The following is a 21,716-nucleotide window of genomic DNA, read 5'->3' on the forward strand; positions in this document are numbered from 1 at the left end:
ATTGCTGTTTGTTCTGCAACAGAAACCTGTGTTTTGCTATATACACCCTCAATGATCAATCCCAGCAGGTTACAAGAAAATAAATTGAAAGCACAGTTAAAATCTGATGACTATAACTATCAAAAAGAACCAAAATAATGAAGCACTGGTGAGATAAAGAGAAAAAACAATCCAGCAGGAGTTGTTACAAGCACAAACAGCTGGGCTAAAGTGTCAAACGCACTACTCCCCAAGCAACACCAAATTGAGAGAAACCAGAGTCAATTGCCCCAAAAGATCAGTTTCATGAAATGGCACAAATGATTCACAAATTCTGAGGTTTGAGTTGTTGTTGTTGTTTACCTCACAGAAAGAAGATCTTGCTTGTTGTCTCTCATCATCTTCACAAGAATGAACCCAACGTGATGCCATCATTCAACTTCACTTATAATCCTGTTATCCGTGAACGGCCATATCGAAAAGGTAGCTCCAGCAGAATGCAAAAAAATATGTTCCACTCTGTGCAATTTACACCTCCATTCTTGCTTGACTTCTTAATCCATCTGTTTTATAGAGAAGGGGCAGAGACATATGTTATTACTGCATTTTGTTTTGTTGAATAACAGGCATATCTTCAAGTTAACAGCTCAGATATAGCATCTCACGCTGTTCAAGCGTCTGTGAAACAGCATGAATCAATACCTCAGTTGTTGAACGCACATAATAGTTGACCATCCGAGCTTAATTTCGGACAATTAGCAACAGGTTTTACCCTAATTCTATTTTCTACGACATGTTTGTGACTTTACACTGAGACGCTGGGAAACAGGCTGACTTGGAGTAATAACATGGAACACTTTATGATGAAGTGTGAGAACAAGTTAGTTAACAAAGCTGCTAACTGTTGCAAAAGTACTCCAAGCCATATGAATACACAATTAAATATAACCTTAAGTTTAGTGAAAGTGGTGAAGACAGTGATGTGACAAACCAAATCATCGCCCCATTATTGACGCAACAATTTAGGCTTGCTGTCTTCAGCTTGAAGCACAATAACGTGGATAGTCAATACTGCATAATGAATGGCCAGCAACAAGTGGACTGCGGGAGGCAGGGCGAAGTAAATGTCCGTCACATTTGAAATTAAGTTACAACAAACATATAAAACTGGGATTATAAAGCATAAATCACATACGTTCATTATAATGTTGTATTTCAATTTTAAAACCATCGATAATGTGATTTAGAGATGGTGAATTTGCATTTCTCTTGTTTGAGATCGATGGTCAACTGAGGCACGAACAGAGCGTGTCGAGCTGTTGTTCTCAAGCGACCAACAAAAGTAGCTTTTCCCTTGTTACTTTTAATAAAATACCAGCACAAACAAAGTTAAATAGCGATACAAGACGATGGAGCCACTCTCCACGGTATATACTTCGCGAACGCTACCTGTAAAGTTTGTAAAGTGGGTAAAAGCAACAACCAAACCAACTGAGGCAACAGGCTGCTAACGCTGCGGTTAGCATCCGTGCTAACGGCTGGAGTTTAAACAAAGTTACCTGTGTAACGTTAGTTGCGAAGCGTCATTATAGGCGGGCAAGAGCGGCGGAGGTTGTCCATAAATGCGAGAAAACAAAGTAAGATCATAGCGTGGTAGCTTCAAGATGGTCAGGCGTTGTCATAATTTAATATAGTTCCGAGTACAAACGGCTTCCCGGTGATTATTCCAAACCCACTGAGGGGAGGCGCATGGTGCAGTTCTGAAGCTGAAAATTTTAGCTTCCAGCGTTCCCGACTCTCTGGGAGTCCACCTTCGGTCAACAGGACACTCTCAGCCAATCACAAGCGGCGTTGTATTTCACCAGGCCAATCAGGTGCGAGTTTACAAAAAGTAAACTGCGCTGGTAAAAGGTGGTGTTTTTTAACCGTTCCAATGGAGTTCAACGAGTCGTGAGCAAGCAGACACTGTCTAAGGACGAAAAAGTAGAAGTAACAGACACGCTGTCAACATTTTAGGCTTTTCTCATACCCGCTTTCGTTTCATATAAGCAACCAGGCTGAACGAAGAGTCACATGTCCTGGTTCAAAGTGAGGTCGAGCAGGGCTGGCATGTGGATGAGGAATTTGAGTTCACAGTACAGCATATAATCTTTGCTCTCATCGTGCAGCCATTGTACAGCCAACTCCCCAAAGCAGATAATACAAATGAAATATTAACACCGACAGTCCTTAACTACTTACAATCTTGAACAACTTGTGGCTGTAGACCAAAAAAAATACTCCGATTTTCAGGACCCTGACAAATGTCCCTTCTATTCTTCTCCACCATAAGGGACCACCTGTTCTTAGGATTGGCAGCTTTTGTTACGGAGGTCAGTTTAGGGAGGAGACTTTCACAAAGCTGTCCTGTCCAGCCAGTTCTACTTCCAGTACTGTCGATAGAACCCTTGGAAAATAACTCGTAAATGTCAGGCCAATTCAATTGGTATAGCCCAGAGCCACAGAGATAGTAATAGTGTCTTTCTCTATCACTCTGGTATAGCCGTCCTGACCATGAACATCTCTGAACTATACTTCCCAAAAAGTGTTGGAATAACCAGGCTACATTTAACCAAATACTGTAGGCCTACTGACACACCATTTTGACATAACGTTTCTTGTTATTTAATTCATATAGGAGTCATCAAAATAGGCTTACTATTTCATATAGCCTAGACTATTTAATTACCAAAACATTACATTACACATATTACATTTTCCCCTACTACATTGGCTATCAGAGGGAATTATTATTGTTTCCTCCCCTACATGTATTTGCTATAGTGAATATTTTCTTTGCAGGTTCAGATTTTACATACAAAACTTGTGATCGGTTTATAAAATGATGCATTAACAATTTAACTACAAACGCTATAAAAATTAGTTGAAATTAGCTTCAGCTAAAATGGTATTACACATTAAGGCATCAGTAACCATGATCCAATAATAATATATTTACCATTTTCTGCATACCTTATTTTTGTTAATTTTTGTACATTGTACTTGTAATATTTCTGTACTTTTACTCAAAAAAGATTTTAAATACAGGGCCTTGACTTATTTTTTTTACAGTGTGTGACTGAAGACGTCTTCCACTTGCAGAAGTATTGACTAAAACGATGGTATTGACTAAAAAGGATGGTAATAATGTAATGCAATTCTATTGGAGTAGGCCTACTTCATCAAGTCTTTCATTCTTAGAGCTAAATTCAGTTAAAAGGTCAGAGAGTCAATTCACTGTAATCCCCAGCAGACCTCAGTACCAAGAAAAAAAACGGTTTTGTTTTTATGCGACTTTGTGCTACCTGCTTAAAGACCGGAGTCATATGTCAGGTGTGTACAAAGAGCACAGCAGCTCAACACAACGGACTCTCTTTTGTTCCTTTTACTAGTTCATTTGCAGTTTAACTATTATTTTCTTATCAAAGAATGGTAACCTGATGGTTCAGGCTGCAGCTTTGGCCAGTCCTAACATACAATGATACACCAGTTGACAAAAGGTTTAGGAGTTTTAGAAAGTGAGGAGTCCTTCAAGAAGCCAGTTTTCCAAAAAGAAATAAATAAATAAAAATAAAAAATAAAAAAGGAGCCAGTTTTCTGTACTATTATCTTCACCAGCAGTATACTATGAGGATTGTATAAAAAAGACATGATTTAAACACACCATTCAACATGTTGTTTAAATGAGCCCTCTTTTTGTATATCATCATTAGCCTAAATACAACAACACACAAGGTTTAACCAAGACACCACATTAAACTAATTTTTATCAACATCTGAAAATGCATTTCGTAAGGCAACAGAGAATGTGAGAATAATGCAGCGGTAGATAACACAGAAATGCTAAAAAAGACTTTACTGGTATGTTAAATTATAAAAGGAAATGACAAAAGTACCCCACTACAACTCAAATACTTAAAAAAACATTAAGGGGTACATAGTTGTCAGTAGTTTGTGTAATGTAGTTAGCGCACTTAGTTTTTACAAAACTACTTTATTTGCCCCTGAGCATTAAAGGTGACAGCAGGAGAACTACCTAATGAAACATCAAAAAAGGCAATGTACAGGTGTAGAAAATGTAAAATTACAGTATATCACTACTTTCCTAATAAAACAACTCCCTTTCATGTTAAAATAAGCAGAGTTTCCTTTGTTACCTCATCACACACTGACTTAAAAAAAATCTATCACATTCATACAGGTAATGATTATTAAGTTATTTACATTGCATACACAAAGAAGTACAATTGAGATGGCATTTGTGTTAGAATCAAACTAACAAAGGCAAACAGTAGTAGTACCCTAGCATAAACATCTACCGAATGAATTACTTCTGTAAACATGAAGAATGAAGTTGCAACTTAGAAAAACATGGTAAAGTATGAACATGCTTTGCTAAAATTACCAGTTAAATGTCAGTGTCTATTGTTAAACAGATTAACGTTTCACAGAAGGAATGTTATAACAAAACAGGGGATGCTTGAGATCAAATGTCACGATAGCAGCTGTAAGTGAATGGCATCTCAGGGAAAATGTTCAGGCTTGCTGTCAGATGACATCTGTGTGACAGTCGCCTCCTTTTGCCGTCCTTTTTTTAAATCTTGTATTTCATCTTCCCACTTTCGCTGATCACACAGATATGCTACAAAAAGGGAGAAAGAACAGTCAATACAAAAATGTCTTTATTTGATAAAGGTAAGTGTTACTAGACACTCATTATGACCTCTTCACTAAACAGTCACTGTTGTCTAAAATAAAAAAGGCATTGACTTACATTTAAGTCTCTAAAATACTCATTGTAGTCTAAGGCATATCCAACCACAAACCGATCGGGTATCTCAAAGCCGACATCTGAAATCAAAGACAAAGTGGAACATTTATTGCAAATATTTCCATGGTCCACTGACTCACTGAATAACAAGCTGCAAGCATGAATGAATGAACCACTGACTCATAAACACATGAAAGCATTGGTCAGGTACAGTACATACAGTCAGGAAGACATGCTGAGTTATGTGGCACTCTCTTCACCAGCAATCTGGGGAAATAAAACCAGGCCTTATCATACAATATCTCTTTCTACCCGTCGCGTAGGACAGGTTTTAATTTCAAAACAGTCACTTATTCTTTCTTTGTCTCTCCCTCTCTCTCTCTCTCTCTCTCTTTCCCTGTCTAGACTGGAAGGCGGACATTGAGTGATTCACAAAGCAGGACAACTCGGCTGGTTTAGTTTTGAGGTCTTAACAGTCATAACTTACCCTGCTACTTTGATCATTTTGGGCCTGAAGGCTTCAACATGCTTCAGGAGAGTTTTCATTGTCTTCCCGGTGCCTACAATGGCCTGTAAAGGGAAAATTAGAAAAACTGGATTGAGAAAGCAAGAGATTGCCAATACGGAAGTACAAACGAAAAACAGATTCACCTCACACTGGAGTACAAGTGAAAAGGAAGAAGTTGGTCACACCGTACTTGAATTACACAACTGTTTATGAGCATTCTCTAAAATTACTTGACTTCCACTGGAAAAAGGAGATTTACTGTACATTAACATAAAAACTCCTCTGACCTCTTCCATCAGAAAGAGGTAAAAGAAGCGGTGGAACAAAGCCACTGAAGTATGCTTTATCAACTTTGTCATATAGATGTCCTTTATATAGAAATGATTGTCCTTACACACTTACACTAAACATTTTACACTTGTGACAGGATATGAGCAGAGGGGAAATGCTGTTGGAAAAAGCACTAGTGTCCCTGCTGTTAAGAAACAGAATGCTGTTTCTTAACTTAAAGTGGAAGTATGAAAAGCTAATCAAACAAAAGAACAACAACTTTAATTTGCCTGAGTTTGTTTCTTCTCCTTTTTTTTAATTTAGAAAACTTTTTCACAGATTGTCCTATGAGAAAAAGAGGCTTAAAATAAACTTAAACGGTATATCATCCCGATTGTGATGTGTAGTTCTTGCCCATCAAACTGTAGATAAGTTGAATACTACTTCAAAAGTAAAAAGCTGATTTTAACAATTCTATAAAGTACAAGTAGATGACAAATTATTCTATTACAGTATCTAAAGTACTTAAACCTGCATTCTTTGCTTTTTTTTGGCCACCTGGAGGCAGTGCAACAAGCTTTTAACACAGCATTGACATATTATTGCTGCTTGGTGCTAAGCAGGTAGTGTACGGTGGGTTTCTCAGAGCTTTTTAGCCTGCTGGAGCCAAAAACAACCCAGAAGAGAATGGAAGAAACCAACACAGTAAATATGTGCACCGTAAAACCAGAACAAAGAGCTGAAAGATGCAAAAAAACTCCTTACACAGTCCCTCCAGAAAAACACAATTATGTGATTGCATAATAATTCAATGCATAATCAGCTAAAGTCCGCATATTTATGCGGGGGCCGCATTTTTTCAAATACGCCGCACTTTCGCCGCATAAATAGCCGATTTCCACGCAAAATATGCGGGGCTTGCATGATTTCAAATCCCTGCATTTTCGTTGCAAAAAAGTCACATATATCTTAGCAGAAAGTTGAAAAATGTTGCGTTTACTTCACACAAGAGCAGCCATTTTCCCCTGTTGCCATGGGAACGTTATGAAGTGACGTAATTACGTGACATGAACATCATCGAAAAGCTGCAAACCCCGTGATATTGAAACCGCAATATTTGCAAGTTCCCGCAATTTCATCGCATAAAATTGCATAAATATCCTGCATATTCCATTGCATTTTTTAAGAAAATGTGCCGCATAATCAAGGATTTTTGCCCGCAACAATCACAAAAAAACTCCGCATTTTTCTGGAAGGACTGCTTAGAGCTAAGGGGAACTGGGAATTGGGTGATATTTCTCTGTGGGTTTATCATTATGAGGAACCCCGTTCACATTATACATGGCCATTGTTAATTAAGTGTCATATTTAAGAAGACACTTGTCATACTGAAAAAAGAATCAAAGAAAATACAAGACTCTTAAAAAGGATTCATTACTTAAGGCAATAAAATGGGACTATGCAATACTGCAATACTGTAAATACATTTTACTATTTATTCTCTTTATTTATTTATTGTTTGTTTGTCTGTGTCTTGTACTTTTCCCATAGCCCTTGCTGCTGCAATAGTGTGAATTTCCCCATTGTGGGATTAATAAAGGATTTTGAATCTTGAATCTTGAATCTGCAATAGCAGCCATAGTCAGTGAATGACTGCAGGGCATATTCCCAGATGTTTGAGCACTGACTGATGTTTCAAAATGTTTAATCATGCAAAGTCTATACAGTAAGTAACCATGACTGACCATATTGATTCCATCCCTGTAAATGTCATTCCTTCCCTAGAGCACCTTTCCCCCAATACAGGCTAACAAGAGAAAGTTTATGACCATGTTGGAAAAAACAGCTCTTATTTGCCAAATATAGGTCAGCCAATTAAAAGGTTCCCTCATGTTGAACTCAGGTCCTGTAGAAGAAAATTAAACTTGGGACCCATGACCTGAATAGCCAATCACGGCAAGGAATACAATAGGCCCATTTGGTGGAGAGGAAAAACAGAGAAGTACAAACATGGTTGACTCACCTCCACAATCAGTACGTTCTTATGAGAGCATGTTGGGGAGAGGAGAGGGAGGGAAGCAAACAAATATTCTTGGTTAGGAACAGATAAAGAAACAGCTGTATCTTCTGATCCACCACACGCACATTCAAAGATAACAGTCTCACAGACAAATGTAAAAAAACTATGAAGCTGGTGATCTAAACAGCAGCAAATTATACATGTTCAGTAAAAAAAACAAGACACAAAGAATTACCTGTATTGCCAAGTCTTGTGTTGTACAACAACAAAGAATTTATTGAAAAATAAATCTAAAAGGAAATTATCATCTATGAGCTTCCTTTTTTTTTTTTAGAGATGAGTAAAAGCAGCAAAGTGTTGCAACATGGGCAATAACCAACAACATTTATTAAAGCAAGCGCTATATCAGTAAGGATGTTATTACATTTTATGATGTCAGTGATTATGCAAGGAAATGAACGCAGCAGAAAAATGTCAGACCACATTGGAAAATGTCCCTACAGTCATTCTTTGAACGTCACACTGAAATATCTGAGATTCTGCAAATGTTTGTCTAATCAACTGGGACAACTGGGCACTATTTTTATTAAGAGTCACAAACCAAGCTTCGGATCAACTTATCTAGGTCACGGTAAAAAAACTTTAACTGTGACGTTAACTGTGTGCAGTTTACTCCACGAAACAAAGGGTTCAGCCAAGCATGTAATTGTGATTTGTTTAGGCCCCATTATTCATACAGATTTATTTAGAGTGCAGTAAACCCTGGGATAATATAAAGGAATAAGCAGTATATTAAAAGGGGGAGCTACTTTTAGATACACTGTAGGGAGGCGAAGGCGGAACATGAACTATCTTATATGTTCCTTGTCACACAATTGGTTCACTTCTTCCAGCAAAACATTGCAGCATTCTGTTAAAAACAGGTGACTAAATTTAGCCGTACATCACAGGGAGCTTAGGGATTTCACAAGCACTCTTAAAATACTGTGAGCAAAGCAGCCGGCTATGACTCAAGCTTACTACCTCATATCCTATTCATGTTTCAGGTATTTATGCCACGCCTGGCCACCAGGCATATTAGTGTGTGTGTGTGTGTGTGTTTGGGTGGGTGGGTGGGGGGGGAAGGGGGTTGTGTGACTGTTAGTGTTCAGATCAGCTGATTTATATTACCTAGAAATACTCTTGCTGACTTATGACTCCTGTAGTAGTGGTTAAGTAATTAATCTATGTGTACACACAAGCAGATATTGTATGCACAGATGTGTGGAGAGAAAAAGTGTGTGTGTGTGTGTGTGTGTGTGTGTGTGTGTGTACAAGCACACTCTGCCATCAAGCTGCAAACGAGTTACATACTTTATGAATGTCTACATCAGCTGAAGAAACACCTGGACAAAAGCTACATATCAGATCTTCGAGTTAGTTCGGGAGAGTGATTTAAATGCTGTTGTATAAGCTATGGTTCCCGTGAGCCAAACCAAGATTAACCAGATGACTTACTAAAGAGATGACCTAGTCTTCTATTTTATCAGTCACTTGACTGTTGTGCTGCTATGGTGTCCGACAGCGCATGAAAAAGTTTACTCCTTCATGGATGCACACACAGGCAGTTGCTGCACACTGAGACAACTTTGTGCACCTAGATTTCGTGGAGAGGCACGTGTGCATCTCAGGCAGGCAAAGCTTGCAACTTTGTGATAAAACTTGTTTGGTGTTTTAGCCTGCTAATGTTGTAGACGATCGACAATGAAGCAACATAATGTTTGCGTTTCTCTTTTTCCTCCCAGATTAACAATGACTGGCCAGGCTACAGTTTAGACCTCTTCAGCTATCCAGCTCACTACTCCGGGGATATAGACTGTGTCATCATTCCACATGGCGTGATTATGGACAGGTATAACACCAAATCTAGCTGCCTATCGATCAGCCGATGTTTGAGCTTCCCAGATGCAACGTTAGATGTTTCTGCTGCGTGGTTGCGTTAAAGCTATACATGACTTTTGACAGATCTAAGGGATTCTGGAAAGATTGAGGACTATGGTGGGGTATTAAACTGTTCTGATCTAGGCATAACTTTTATAAAATGATCACTAACGCTGAACAAGCTATGTGCAAATAACAAATAACTAACTATTTTTGATACTTAAGATTCATCATTTAAGTCACTTTTCACACCAGAGGGTCAAATATTCTCTGGATCTAGCTTCTTGTATGTAAGAACTTGCTGCTGTTTTATGTTACACTAAAATGAGTGTCTTGGGGATTTTGGACTGTTTGTCAGACAAAACCAGCAACTTGTTTGCATGACTATTTAATATAAAGCAAAGTCTACTTGCTATGCATTGTCGTATTACACTCAGATCTGGTACCTGTCCACACACACACACACACACACACACACACACACACACACACACACACACACACACACGATGTACTGATTCGGATAAGACGTTAACAAGACAAGCAGATGAAGAGTGAGCCTGTAACAACTAGACCACTGTCATCCTCCTGATCTACTATGATAGCAAGTATATCCTCCCATTTACACCGATTTTACGTTTTCCACTGACATAAAGTGGAGGAGGCCTTTAAACAATTACATTACAACAGTTGGTATCTGATCACCGCTGGGTTTGTCTGAAACTGCCATCTTTGATCTCCTTCACGGAAGCACTGAACCATTTACTCAGGATAGAGAGGGAGATAGCACATTAGAGGGAAGGATGCCCTCTTGAGGCTGCCATATATACCCACCATCTCCATGCCACTTTTCAAAGTTTGTTTTATTGTAACAGAGCTTATAATAATGTTACACTGGACTCACGGGAGATGCAATTCTTTATCAAGAGTGGAGCTGCGTTCAACAGCGTAGATAAGAAGAGTATTACCTTTCCAGCTAAAAAAGACAAATCCTCTGCTCCGAGTATATGAAGATCCTCTGTCGACTGGTCATTCTGAGGAAACAAATGATGGATTTAAGGTCAAAGTGTATTTTATCGCATAGGGTAATCACATTATATCATCTGTATACTAAGTTCAAAGTCTGTGGTATTTTTCTCCTTTGCCTGGGCTTCAGTGGCCACATGAAAACAGTACATTGAACTTAGGCAACGTTACACAAAGATACCACTGTCATAATGATGTATAAAATAACAACAAACTTCTGACTAAGTCATGGGACTCATGGGAACCATCATGACTGATAATCTTAAACATGAAGAGTGCCTCTCCTTTTTCAGATGTCACTCAGCGTGAGTGCTGCCCGTGTAGCAGTAGGCAGAGGCTCACCAGGTAGCTCTTGAGCCGGATGAAGTGGACTCTCATGGGGATCGTGCGGTCGGAGTTGCGGCTGAGAGCCTTGATCCTGTCCACCAGGTCTGCACAGAACTGGTAGCCTCCTTTCAGCACACACAGCACCACAATGTCATGGTCCCCCAGGTCATCCATGATGTTTCGAGCCAGACGTTCGGTCCTGTAAACAAATGTTAAACAGAAAAGTTGTGGGCTGCGGCCGAATAGTCTTTTTTGCTTAGAATGTTTCTAACTTAGTGAAATGACCCCAACGTATCTAAGTGGCAGCCATGATAAGATGGTCAAAGTCTAAATGCTAAATGCTAAAGGAGCTTCAATGCTTCCTTTATTATCTCCTTTAGCATAAGGTACACTGGACCATCCTTTACAAAAGGAGATAATGCATCCCAAAAACAGTTTCAAATTTCAATGGAATTTGGTGGAAGGTTAGACCACAGGCTTATAACACAGATATGAACACAATAACTACTTTAATACAGCTGGGTAATATTCAATTTCCAATGGAATAATATTATAATATTAATGCTCTGTGTTATTGGTTTACATACTTATGTAGGCCAAATGGATTCTGATTAGACCTGCAATGATTAGTCTGTTGACAGAAAATGAATCGCAACTATTTAGATAATGGAATAATCGTTTTGGACATTTCTTAAACAAAAAATAGTTCCAGCTTCTTAAATGTGAAGATTTTACTCTCATTTTTGTCGTACAGCTTATAAATTGAATACCTTTGGGTTTTGGATAGTTGGTCGGCCAAATAAGACATTTGAAGATGTCGCCTTGGAATGTGGGAAAATATAAATGAATTTTTTCACTTTTTTCTGACGTTCAATAGACAAAACAATTAATCAGAAGATTAATTGATAGTCAAAATAATTGTTAGTTGCAGCCTTAATTCTGAGCATTATTACCAAAGAAATGTTTTGCTCGTTTTACATGTGTAACGAATTTTGTCTCATGTAATGTTTAACAGCACAACACAGTTCACTGCATTTGACACCTTTTTATTTCGCCATATACAATGATTAGTTACTATTGAAAAAAGTGTGAATATTTTCACATTGATTTCAACGTTTTAAAGCCCTTGACTGAAAAATATTCTGACACATGACATGATTACTCACTGCGTATTTTAAAGCAGGTCAAGATTCAGATGCACATTCAAATTTCTATATGTTCTACAATCAAAATTACATTAACTTGCAGGAATTGTGTGGCATAGCAGGTATTATGGGGTGTTCAGCGTTAGTGATCATTTTGCCTAAATAAGAACAGTGAACAGAAGAACAAATGATGTCCCCTCAATCTTCCCAGAATCCCTCAGATCAAAAGTCGGGTATAGCTTTAACGCAACCACGCAGCAGAAACATCGTTGCATCTGGGAAGCTCAAACATCGGCTGATCGATAGGCAGCTAGATTTGGTGTTATACCTGTCCATAATCACGCCATGTGGAATGATGACACAGTCTATATCCCCGGAGTAGTGAGCTGGATAGCTGAAGAGGTCTAAACTGTAGCCTGGCCAGTCATCGTTAATCTGGGAGGAAAAAGAGAAACGCAAACATGATGCTGCTTCATTGTCGATCGTCTACAACATTAGTAGGCTAAAACACCAAACAAGTTTGATCACAAAGTTGCAAGCTTTGCCTGCCTGAGATGCACACGTTCCTCTCCACGAAATACATCTAGGTGCACAAAGTTGTCTCAGTGTGCAGCTCAACTCCCTGTGTGTGCATCCATAACGGAGTAAACTTTTTCATGCGCTGTCGGACACTATGCCGCACTTGTCCTACATTCCCTGTCGTGTTTTTTTCTCATTTAATTACCACAATCCCGCCGCTTCTTCCGTCGGATTGGACGGAAACGTCTGCCATGTTGTTTCCCTGCCGAAACACAAAAAGTCTCTTGTTTGGGGTAAGTGTTAGAACAAGCTTTCAGAAGGATTTGGCAACGTGCGGAGAGAGGAGGAGCATCATGTTCCCTCTTTCCCTCTACATCCCTCTGTGTTGTGTTACTGCTGCCACCAGGGGCAACATAAGGCTACAACTATTTAGGCCTACCACATGGCTGCCGCTTTATTATGGAAGTTGATGGCTGATCTGGGGTCGGTAGGCATAGCGGGGGGGGGGCATTCTGGCATAAGTAGGCCTACTTTTACTTTTTGTATCGTGAGTAGACTGTTGTGATGCTAATACTTTTACCTAGGCTACTGTAAGTAAAACAGGTTGTAACAAGGTATTTCTACACTGTGGCATTGCTACTTTTACTTGTAAGTAAAATATTTGAGTACTTCGTCCACCACAGATTCACAGTAAAGTCATGCAGAATGGCCACTTTCAGAGTTAATATTGGCGTATATTACTGAGGCATTAAGCAGCATTTTATAGCCGGTCGAGGTAGAGCTAATCTTAACTACTTTTTGATAGTAATTAAATCCCTAACAATACATCATATCCTAGAAGCTGCCATGTTTTAGATGTAAAATCTTAATCGACGGCTACTGTGAAATACACTTAGTTAAGTAAAAAGTACAATTTCCCTCTTAAATGTAGTAGAAGTAGTAATATGAAGTTACATGGAAATACTCAACAAAGTACTTCAACCAAAGACATCATTCAACTATCGCTGTTTAAGAAAGTAAGAAACACATCAAATGTGAGAATGAGAATGATCTGCATCACAGAGGGAGAGAAGAGAGAGGCAAACAGAAGATTATCATCACCCTCGGGACAAAACATGTGTTTAGTTTTGCGCAAGGGTAACTGAGGAAACGAAATAAGTGAAGAGCAGAATACAAGCAGCAATAATTAAATGTACGCCTTCCATTTTTTTTAAATACCACCTTCATCTTGGGAATGTTTTGAACACATGTTAACATCGCCACCTTGTGGAGAGGGACAGACACGTCCAGCCTGTTTGTACACTGCTTTTGTTCTCATCAAAACGTTTTGTTTGTAATGTCAATATCCCCATATTTTCAAACATGGTCTCATCTTATTTGCCTAAACAGGAGGAAAAAAGAGACTTGGCAGCCTGTAATGTAAAGGCTCCAGTTGCCACACCCAGTCTCCCATGCACAATATAAATGAATTGGTGTCTGTGTGACAGTGTGTAAATGAGTGAATTTAGGATGAACCACCCAGGGACTCATGTGGTCAGTTAGTCCAGCAGCAGCAGCAGCAGCAGCAGCAGCAGCAGCGGGGTCTGGGCTGTTGTGTCACTGCACATTAGAGCAGTGTGCTGGGCTCCGTTGAAAGGGGGAGACAAGGTGTCTGAGCCACCCACCCATGCTCTTCTACAGCAGCTGTAATTATAAACAGCAGCACAATGACAGCTGGGGAGGCAGATGTCAACATCAACATTAGATTTCAATCAGCGTGCACTGTGTCACCACCCCTGAGGAATGAGGAGGTGTAAAAACTATGCTGCATGACAAAATCCCTCAAAAATGGCAGAAAACTGTTCTAATTTGTATTTCCCAGTGATAGTTTCAGATGATGATGCGGCAGCGGCTGGATGTTGTGAAAATCCTGCTGATGAGCGTTCTAGCATTGAGCGAAGCCAGAAGATCTTTTTGGATGAAGTCTTGTCAGATTGTTTTTGATGCCCTCTCTGTAGGGGAGAGCAGACTGGCTCCTTCGCTGCCCTCCAGGCGCAGGGGTGCAGTCTGGCTTTGGCATTTCACACTCACTCAGCAGTCAAGGCCTGTGACCGTTCGCAGACTTTACAACCAACTGTTCCCTCATACCCTCACCCCTGTTGTTGAGCCAATTATGAATATTCAGTTGCTATGAAAGTAATTCTGTCAGACATGCAACTGTCCAGCCAGATAGTGTCAGTGGTGTTGTTTGTAGTTTTTGAAGGGAGGATCTCTCAAGGACGTGACCGTTCTTCTCCTTCAGATTTTAGATATGTATGATGACAAAAACTGAGTGTAAGATGACCTAAATGCATTATGTTTGGCTAGTTCTTTTTTTTTTTTTATTGTATTCTTTGATGACCCACACTGCTGCACTGGGTGACATATTGGTATTTGCTCAAATCTACAGAGATCAGCTGTTTTAGATGAGTTAGAAAAAATGCCAATATGTATTTGTAACCAGACATTTTTCATTTTGGTCTTTGTTGACAATACCATAAATATAGAATATCACCAGCCTTATCCTTTAATTAAACTGTATAATACATGATATATTGCATCACTATGGTTATACATTGCTGCATGTATTGCTTTATAAAAAATATTCAGAATGTAGAAAACAGGGTTTTGAATAGGTTTGTTCGGTCCTGAAAAACACTGACTTTCTTTCTGTAGCTGTCGGGGAGACACCTATGTCTCTCCACTGTTACATCAACTTTTTGGTTTAGTGTGCATGTGTTTGTCTGAGTGCATAGCCATAATAGAAGGCAGGGAACATGCAGAGCCATTCAAGAGTTGACGTCTACTGGCAGTTACTAACCTTGGGTGAATTTCAGTTAATCCAGTGACTGTGATTGCCGTCTAATGTCTCCGTGTATTGCTGAGCAAAATGAAGAGTCTTTTCTCTCTTGTAAACTCCACAATAAGAAAAAATGCTGATGTAAAATCTCGCTGTATTACATATCATTTTTAATGTGTTGAAAACCCTTTCCAACAAAGTCAAGTCAAGCACAATGGTGCACATAAACACATGTTGAAAGTTCATGAGCTAATTCACTAGAGTAGGAAAGCAAAAAAAAAAAAGTAATAGCCTACATTAAGCATACCATAAAAAAATAATCAAATACAAAAACACAAATAGGCCACACAACATAAAAAGTGTCTATAAACAAGGTTAGACCGCTCAGAAAACACATTATCAGACATAATGACTTCTTTAGTGCTTAATGGGTAACATTTACAATGTTCATAAATGTTTGAAACTGTAGAAAAAAAGAGAGACAAGCATGAATTCAAATGTCTATATTTGTTTTGGTGTCAGTTCTAGGGATACTAAAGCAGTACCAACAGAGTAATATATTGAATTGAATGCTTCGTATGTAGATAAACGCCCATAAGTGGACACCATTCATTAAAATGAGGAACATAACATAATCTTTACATCAAAGTGTCCTCATTAGAACCGAGCAGCAGTTCAGCTGCATCCAGATGCTTCTTTCATGGCGATGATCAGTGGCTCCATGCTGAAGCATTTCTGGACCTGTGCTGTAGTTTCAGGAGCAAGGCTCCACTGTAAAACTCTATTAACATAATGACTTCCTGTTTAAGTGGATTGTGGTTCATGTATTGAAAAACAAACTCAGTTACAGTTGACACTTGACAAACTTTCTCTTCTGTTGAAAGTGATATTTCTTCTCGTATTTCTTTCTATTCACTTGATTGTAGCACCAGAGCTAAATGACAGAAGACGGAGATTTAAATGAGACGAAAAAGACATAATGCTGTATATATTTGATAAATAATATATTATAACTGACTCCATGATGACACACTGTTTTGTTTTGGTTACATCAGCATTTTAGCATCGTCAGAAAATTTTCTTCTGTAGAAGTGGTGGTAAACAATAAGAAATATCACAAAAGATTCAAGTAAATTAAAAAGTTTTTCTCCTTGTCCAGCATAGAGCAAAATCCCTGTTTTTCTCACTGCAATTATGTGTCTGTCACTCTACCAATATGCTGCAGCACCAAAACCAACAGTGTGAAAAATAATTTGTTTTTATGTATCCTCCATCTTAATGAATGATGTCAAGTTTGTCCGATTTGATGACAAGTATTTATTTATTGTTTTACAGATAACATACTTCACAGGGTTACCTAAATCTCCTGACAGAACTCTCTTTTGACTCGTCGGAGACAGAGGGGAAGATGAACATACTTTTATCAAGCACACATTGTAAACAACTGAGCAATATTTAAGTCTAAATGGCGTACCATAGAATAGGTGAGAGACAACAAAATGTAAGTAAGAAGATGTGCCTCTTGCTTGCAAAGACAAGTTTCATTTTTACAAAACAAATAATGGTCACTGACATATTTTTTTAATTTTTTTAGTGGCTGAGAGGTAGAATGAAGTATTTTCAGTTAAAACCAATGATTTGATTTATTTACTTTTATAATATCATTTCGTCATTATGAGTGAAAACATTACGAGTAAATAAGCAACCCCAGCCCTCTGAATATAATGTGAAATCTGTACAAACGTCTTCATTGATTGCAGTATTGTTTCGATTTTTATTGTGAAACTTTTTGTTTGTATCCCAAATGTCCAACGTTATAAGCAGAGGAAATATAACTTTTTTTTTTTCTGGTTAGGATTTCACAGTACCTCTCCAAACTGTGGGGCAGTGAATTCCTTTGTTTAATACTGTGAATAGCAAGGTCAGTCCATGTTCTTTGTAGATGAGGTGTAGAGATGGATATATTCAGTTGGAAGTATCCGAATGAACGCTTCCGGGTCCTTCTGTGGGCGATGTCACTGACGAAGGAGTCGGAGCATCTTGCCAGCCACCATTTGTCTGTGTAGATAAGACAGGACATAGTTAACTTTACGGTAACACATTATACTGTATAATACAAAATTGGCATAGAAGTGTCTTTAAGGATAAGGTTGTGACTATTCTATATTTTTCTTGCTGGCAGCAAATCCCAAAAACCAAAACAAACAACCACTTGATCCTACTAACAAGTCTTGCCTGTGTAGACCTGATATATCATATTCCTCTGTGCCATAGAGGTCCATTGTCCAAAAAGTATTAAAAACACATCGGTGAGTCACAATGTTGGGCTGGACGCCATGTTTCTTCATTATCATGAACAACCGTTAAATAAACTGTTGTTTATTTTGAGTCATCCCACATACACCGTCCAACTGCTGTAAATACCCACTAAAGCACCAAATATGTATCAATCCGCCACTGAAAATAGTCCGCAACAAATGCGCCATTAACTTATGTTTGAGTAATGTTTGTTAAAAACTAAAGTGACCAGCAGTTTTAGTACAATACTGAGTTGTTTTTTTTAAAATGCATAATTTATTTATAAAATATTACCAGCCTTTTCCATTAATTGAAGGAATAGTTTGACATTTTGGAATATGCACTTTCTGGTTGAGAGTTAGATGCGATGATTGATACCACTCTCATATCTATACGATAAATATTGAGCTGGAGCCAGGAGATGTTTATCTAGTCTTTGTGCTAAGCTAAGCTAACCATCTCCTGGCTGTAGCTACATTTTAAATGGACAGACAAAGTATTGAGATCATGCCCCTTTGAGTCTTCCACTGTTCAAGTGGATCAATGACCCAACACAGTGGCGGGATATTGCTAACCCGGACATCTATACATATTTGATTGGATCACCAGGTATCGTTGGGCTAAGTGATGTCTGTAAATAACCAACATGTTAATAGCCAACTGTTTGATCTAGGCTGAGATTTAGTTGGAGATGACAGTCTGATGCTGCTATACTGTATGACTATACTGCAGCAGCCTCCCACTCAAGCTAGATATCCATCAGTAGTAACTGTCACCAGCATCATTTAGACATTTACCTCAAATGTAGATATTTATTTGTTTGTTTCACAACCCGTGAAATAACAGCTTTTCGGCATTTTCCTGTTTCTCTCCCTTTGTTATGTGATTCTTTCCCCCAAAAGGGAGAGTGGACTTAACAGTTGGGGCTTGATGACGTGATGCTGGTCTGGTCTATGGGATTTTTTTGAGAATAACATAGGTATTGAATATCAGAATAACAGCCTTATCCTTTAATTAAAATGAATGAAACAGGGTATATTGCATCACTCTGGTCATGCGTTGCAGCATGTATTGTTTTTTTAAAAAAAATTCAGTATGTAGAAAACAGCTTCAATTTCAGATAGAAGGAGCTTTGAGTCGGTAATTTTGGTCCTAAAGTAATAAAAATACCACATAACTTCTATATTCAAATGCAATATGAAAGCTGCAAAGCTTCTTCAATAGCAGTGATTTCTGTCCAACTGCTACTTTACAGTCAGCACGAAAAACTGACAGACGCTGTTTTTAAGAGACTCTTCATTAAAAATATTATCGCGCCACTTCCCTCATTTTCCCCTGAAAATGGCTGACATAATGTGAGATAAACAGAAGAGATGAAACGCAGAATATGCAGACCTTTCATATATCCCCTGAGATGGTTGATAAAAGAATAAATCATCACAATAAAAAAAGAGCTCTTTAAAATGGAGGCCTTCTCAAATCATGATAAAAGGTTGACTAAAGACCATTAAGGACATTAATTGCAATTTCCATGCTATTAGTGAGAGCTGGGGACGTGCTTTGGCAGCCTCTTATTTCCAAACCCTGTTATTTTGCGTTAAGACTGTCTGTCATCTTATTCAGAAACAAGAGGGGAAAAAAGAAAGAATGAGAAAAAAAAAACATTTCCAGTCTCTGAGAGAGACAACACCCACCAGCAATTTGAGGGGTGTAATTGCTGTTCAAGGATAAAGAAGGAGAGGTGAACTATGGGAACTCAGTCAGTAGATCTTAGAGAGAAAAAAAATATATCATCTGGGCTAAATAAATACAAGCACCAACACTTCATCCACTAGCTTTACTTAAACACTGCAATTTCTTTTTTAAAGTGCATTTATCATAAAAGAACTATAAGAGACCTCTATCATTATCACCAATATAATTGTTTTTCTTTTCTTCTAAAATAGGTATTTCTACTTGGGCTGGATGATGCAGCTGGAAATGTCACAAATGGTTTAATAACAATAAATGCAAATTTTTTCTTTTTAATACATCACCGCATGATATTTTAATTCCTCGTTGTGGCTCATTTCTGATTCATTTGTCCCGATTATTATAGCATGACTACTTAGAAACCTGTGCTCATTGATTGGTTAAACTTCTGGTTATATGCCATTGGTTGTTGTAGCTATCCTTAGTTTTGTAACTGTATTTTCTAATATGTAGCTGAAAATTACATATCTGTTTGTGAAACATAAAAAAATGTGAAGGCACTATTTTGAATGGAAAATATAAAATATTGGAAAGAAAAATCAATAAATCACATAATAACTGATAATAAACCTTTTTAATTTTGGTTTAGCATATTTTGTTCAAATTGAGCAAGAACATATAGAATTTCTGGCTACCATCTTTGTTCGGATTAGGAAAAAGCATATTTTATGGATTCATTTTCATGGAGCAATATTTTTTCATACAGATGAAGACGAGAGTTTAAGGATTCTGGAAATACCTTCAGAGCAGGGGATTTACACCCAGGCTTTTTTTTTAAAGCTCACTTGGTATTTGACTCCAGTGACACATACTGGGCCTAGAGATTCACAAGAGTTTCATAATGTTGGTAATTCAATACATTTAGTTTAATTAGCACTTTTTATAAAAAGAAGATTTTGTCTGCCGTTACTAACACAGTGTATTTAATACCTATTGAGTCTGATGTATGTTGTTATGGCTTGATGCATTCATGTTCTTATTCATGTTCTTATTTTAGCACGAGGGGTGTTGCAGGCTTGGCTGTCAGTGCTGCTGTTCCTGTGGATGAATGATCTGACCAATGTGCTTGGACTGCTAGCCCAAAGCCCCGCTCTTTCTGTCCCTGTGACTGTCGTATTGATTCTGTTCAGCCCCGCGCAGCCTGTCGCTATGGATCTTCATGCTAACACACTGCCTCCAGTGTTGCCTGTCCCGCCCTGCCCAGCCCAGCATGGGGACCTAGAAAACTGGCCTAGCCTTTGACAGGCTAGTTAAAGAGTTATTTTAAGAATTAGCATCCGGGAACTTTTTTTTTTGTGAAGCCAGTCTTGGGAGGTATGACTTGTCCTATGGTGCCAATATGAGTGCAGCGTTGGGAGGGAGGATGACACCTGTGTCCTTGTTCCTGTCGACTGCAGGTGTCTCGCTAACGCTAATATCCTCCGACAGACCAGGAGTGTGTCCAGCTACTCAGCCTGCTAGCTGCCTCATTGCCTGCCACCTAGGGCACGACTGGAGCAGGGGGGCAACTGGCTGGACAACAGCCCAACCCCGGCAAACTCTGCTAAGTGGCATCCCAGTGTACACACAGAATTACACAATATGATACACATCCTGCAACTGCAAAGCAAGACAGCAAAGAAAACGGACATAAGGAGATTGTTTACAGGTCTTACGTTGATGCCCTGTGGACTGTACATCTGGCTGGCTGCGAGGCTGTCACTGTATCCTCCGGTCTGGCTGATAACATGGCGAAGGGTATCCACCTGGAACAGCGGGGACACACAGACAAAAGGCCTGGTCAGACAAAAGCTCTGGATAACAAAGACAGCCATGCACAAGGAAAGGTCAGTCTGATAGTAAAAGGGTACCATAAACAGGAAAAGGTTACAAACAGTGAATCTGAACGATTTGGCTGCTATTACAAGCTTGATAACAGAAGTTGCAAAAGGACAAAAAAACAAGGATAATGACAAGAAGTAACTAATTATTAATGCATTCGTAGTTGTGGTTAAATAATACATCAAAACCAGATTTTAAAAATACTTTCTTCTACACTACTTACATTATTACTCACTGTATATGCAGACATAGAGGCTTTTTGATGACACAAATGCTCTGATAAATCTTCACATTGAAACATGTTTACTAATCGTGGCTGCCAATAAAAAGATGGTGTTACTGTGTATATTACATCCTTTTGTTATAAAGTTTTTTTTGGGAAGACCGCCATTTCCATGTTCTTCACAGATTCACTGGAGGCTGCTTTGTAGCTTTTGGCAAAGCTGCCTGTCAGGTTATGGATGAAAACACACCTGCCATATGGATTTCACAACAAATAAAAC

General features: G+C 38.6%; 3 protein-coding genes across 10 annotated transcripts in view; all 3 read right to left on the reverse strand.

Moving 5' to 3' along the window:
* arhgap21b (Rho GTPase activating protein 21b) overlaps positions 1-2,338 on the reverse strand; it is a 39,824-nt gene extending 37,486 nt beyond the window's left edge. The window contains exons 1-2 of one of the 5 annotated variants that reach the window (XM_036004892.1): positions 2,221-2,338; positions 343-542 (exon numbers count right to left, since the gene is read on the reverse strand). In XM_036004892.1, the coding sequence (XP_035860785.1) occupies positions 343-414 (72 nt within the window). In that variant the 5' untranslated portion in view covers positions 415-542; positions 2,221-2,338. Of the gene's footprint in view, positions 1-342; positions 548-1,538; positions 1,924-2,008; positions 2,121-2,220 lie in introns of those variants that run through there. The other 4 variants (XM_036004893.1, XM_036004890.1, XM_036004891.1 and 1 more) reach the window with 4 other exon arrangements.
* Positions 2,339-3,724: 1,386 nt separating this feature from the next.
* On the reverse strand, positions 3,725-12,946 carry prtfdc1b (phosphoribosyl transferase domain containing 1b). The gene is made up of 9 exons (XM_031294246.2): positions 12,730-12,946; positions 12,334-12,440; positions 10,876-11,059; positions 10,476-10,541; positions 7,591-7,608; positions 5,277-5,359; positions 5,010-5,056; positions 4,793-4,869; positions 3,725-4,660 (listed from the first exon to the last, which is right to left on the reverse strand). Exons 1-9 carry the CDS (start codon positions 12,775-12,777, stop codon positions 4,613-4,615), a joined length of 678 nt encoding a protein of 225 aa, XP_031150106.1. The 5' UTR covers positions 12,778-12,946; the 3' UTR covers positions 3,725-4,612.
* A 3,381-nt stretch (positions 12,947-16,327) lies between these two features.
* Positions 16,328-21,716, reverse strand: part of pbx1a (pre-B-cell leukemia homeobox 1a) — a 48,361-nt gene continuing 42,972 nt past the window's right edge. For 2 of the 4 annotated variants that reach the window (XM_031294244.2, XM_031294245.2), the window contains 2 exons: positions 21,048-21,137; positions 16,328-17,400 (listed from right to left, as the gene is read on the reverse strand). In XM_031294244.2, coding sequence (XP_031150104.1) covers positions 21,091-21,137 — 47 coding nt within the window. In that variant the 3' untranslated portion in view covers positions 16,328-17,400; positions 21,048-21,090. The remainder of the gene's footprint in view (positions 17,401-21,047; positions 21,138-21,716) is intronic. The other 2 variants (XM_031294242.2, XM_031294243.2) reach the window with 1 other exon arrangement.

Source organism: Sander lucioperca, chromosome 9, assembly GCF_008315115.2.
Source record: "Sander lucioperca isolate FBNREF2018 chromosome 9, SLUC_FBN_1.2, whole genome shotgun sequence".
NCBI lineage: Eukaryota > Metazoa > Chordata > Actinopteri > Perciformes > Percidae > Sander > Sander lucioperca.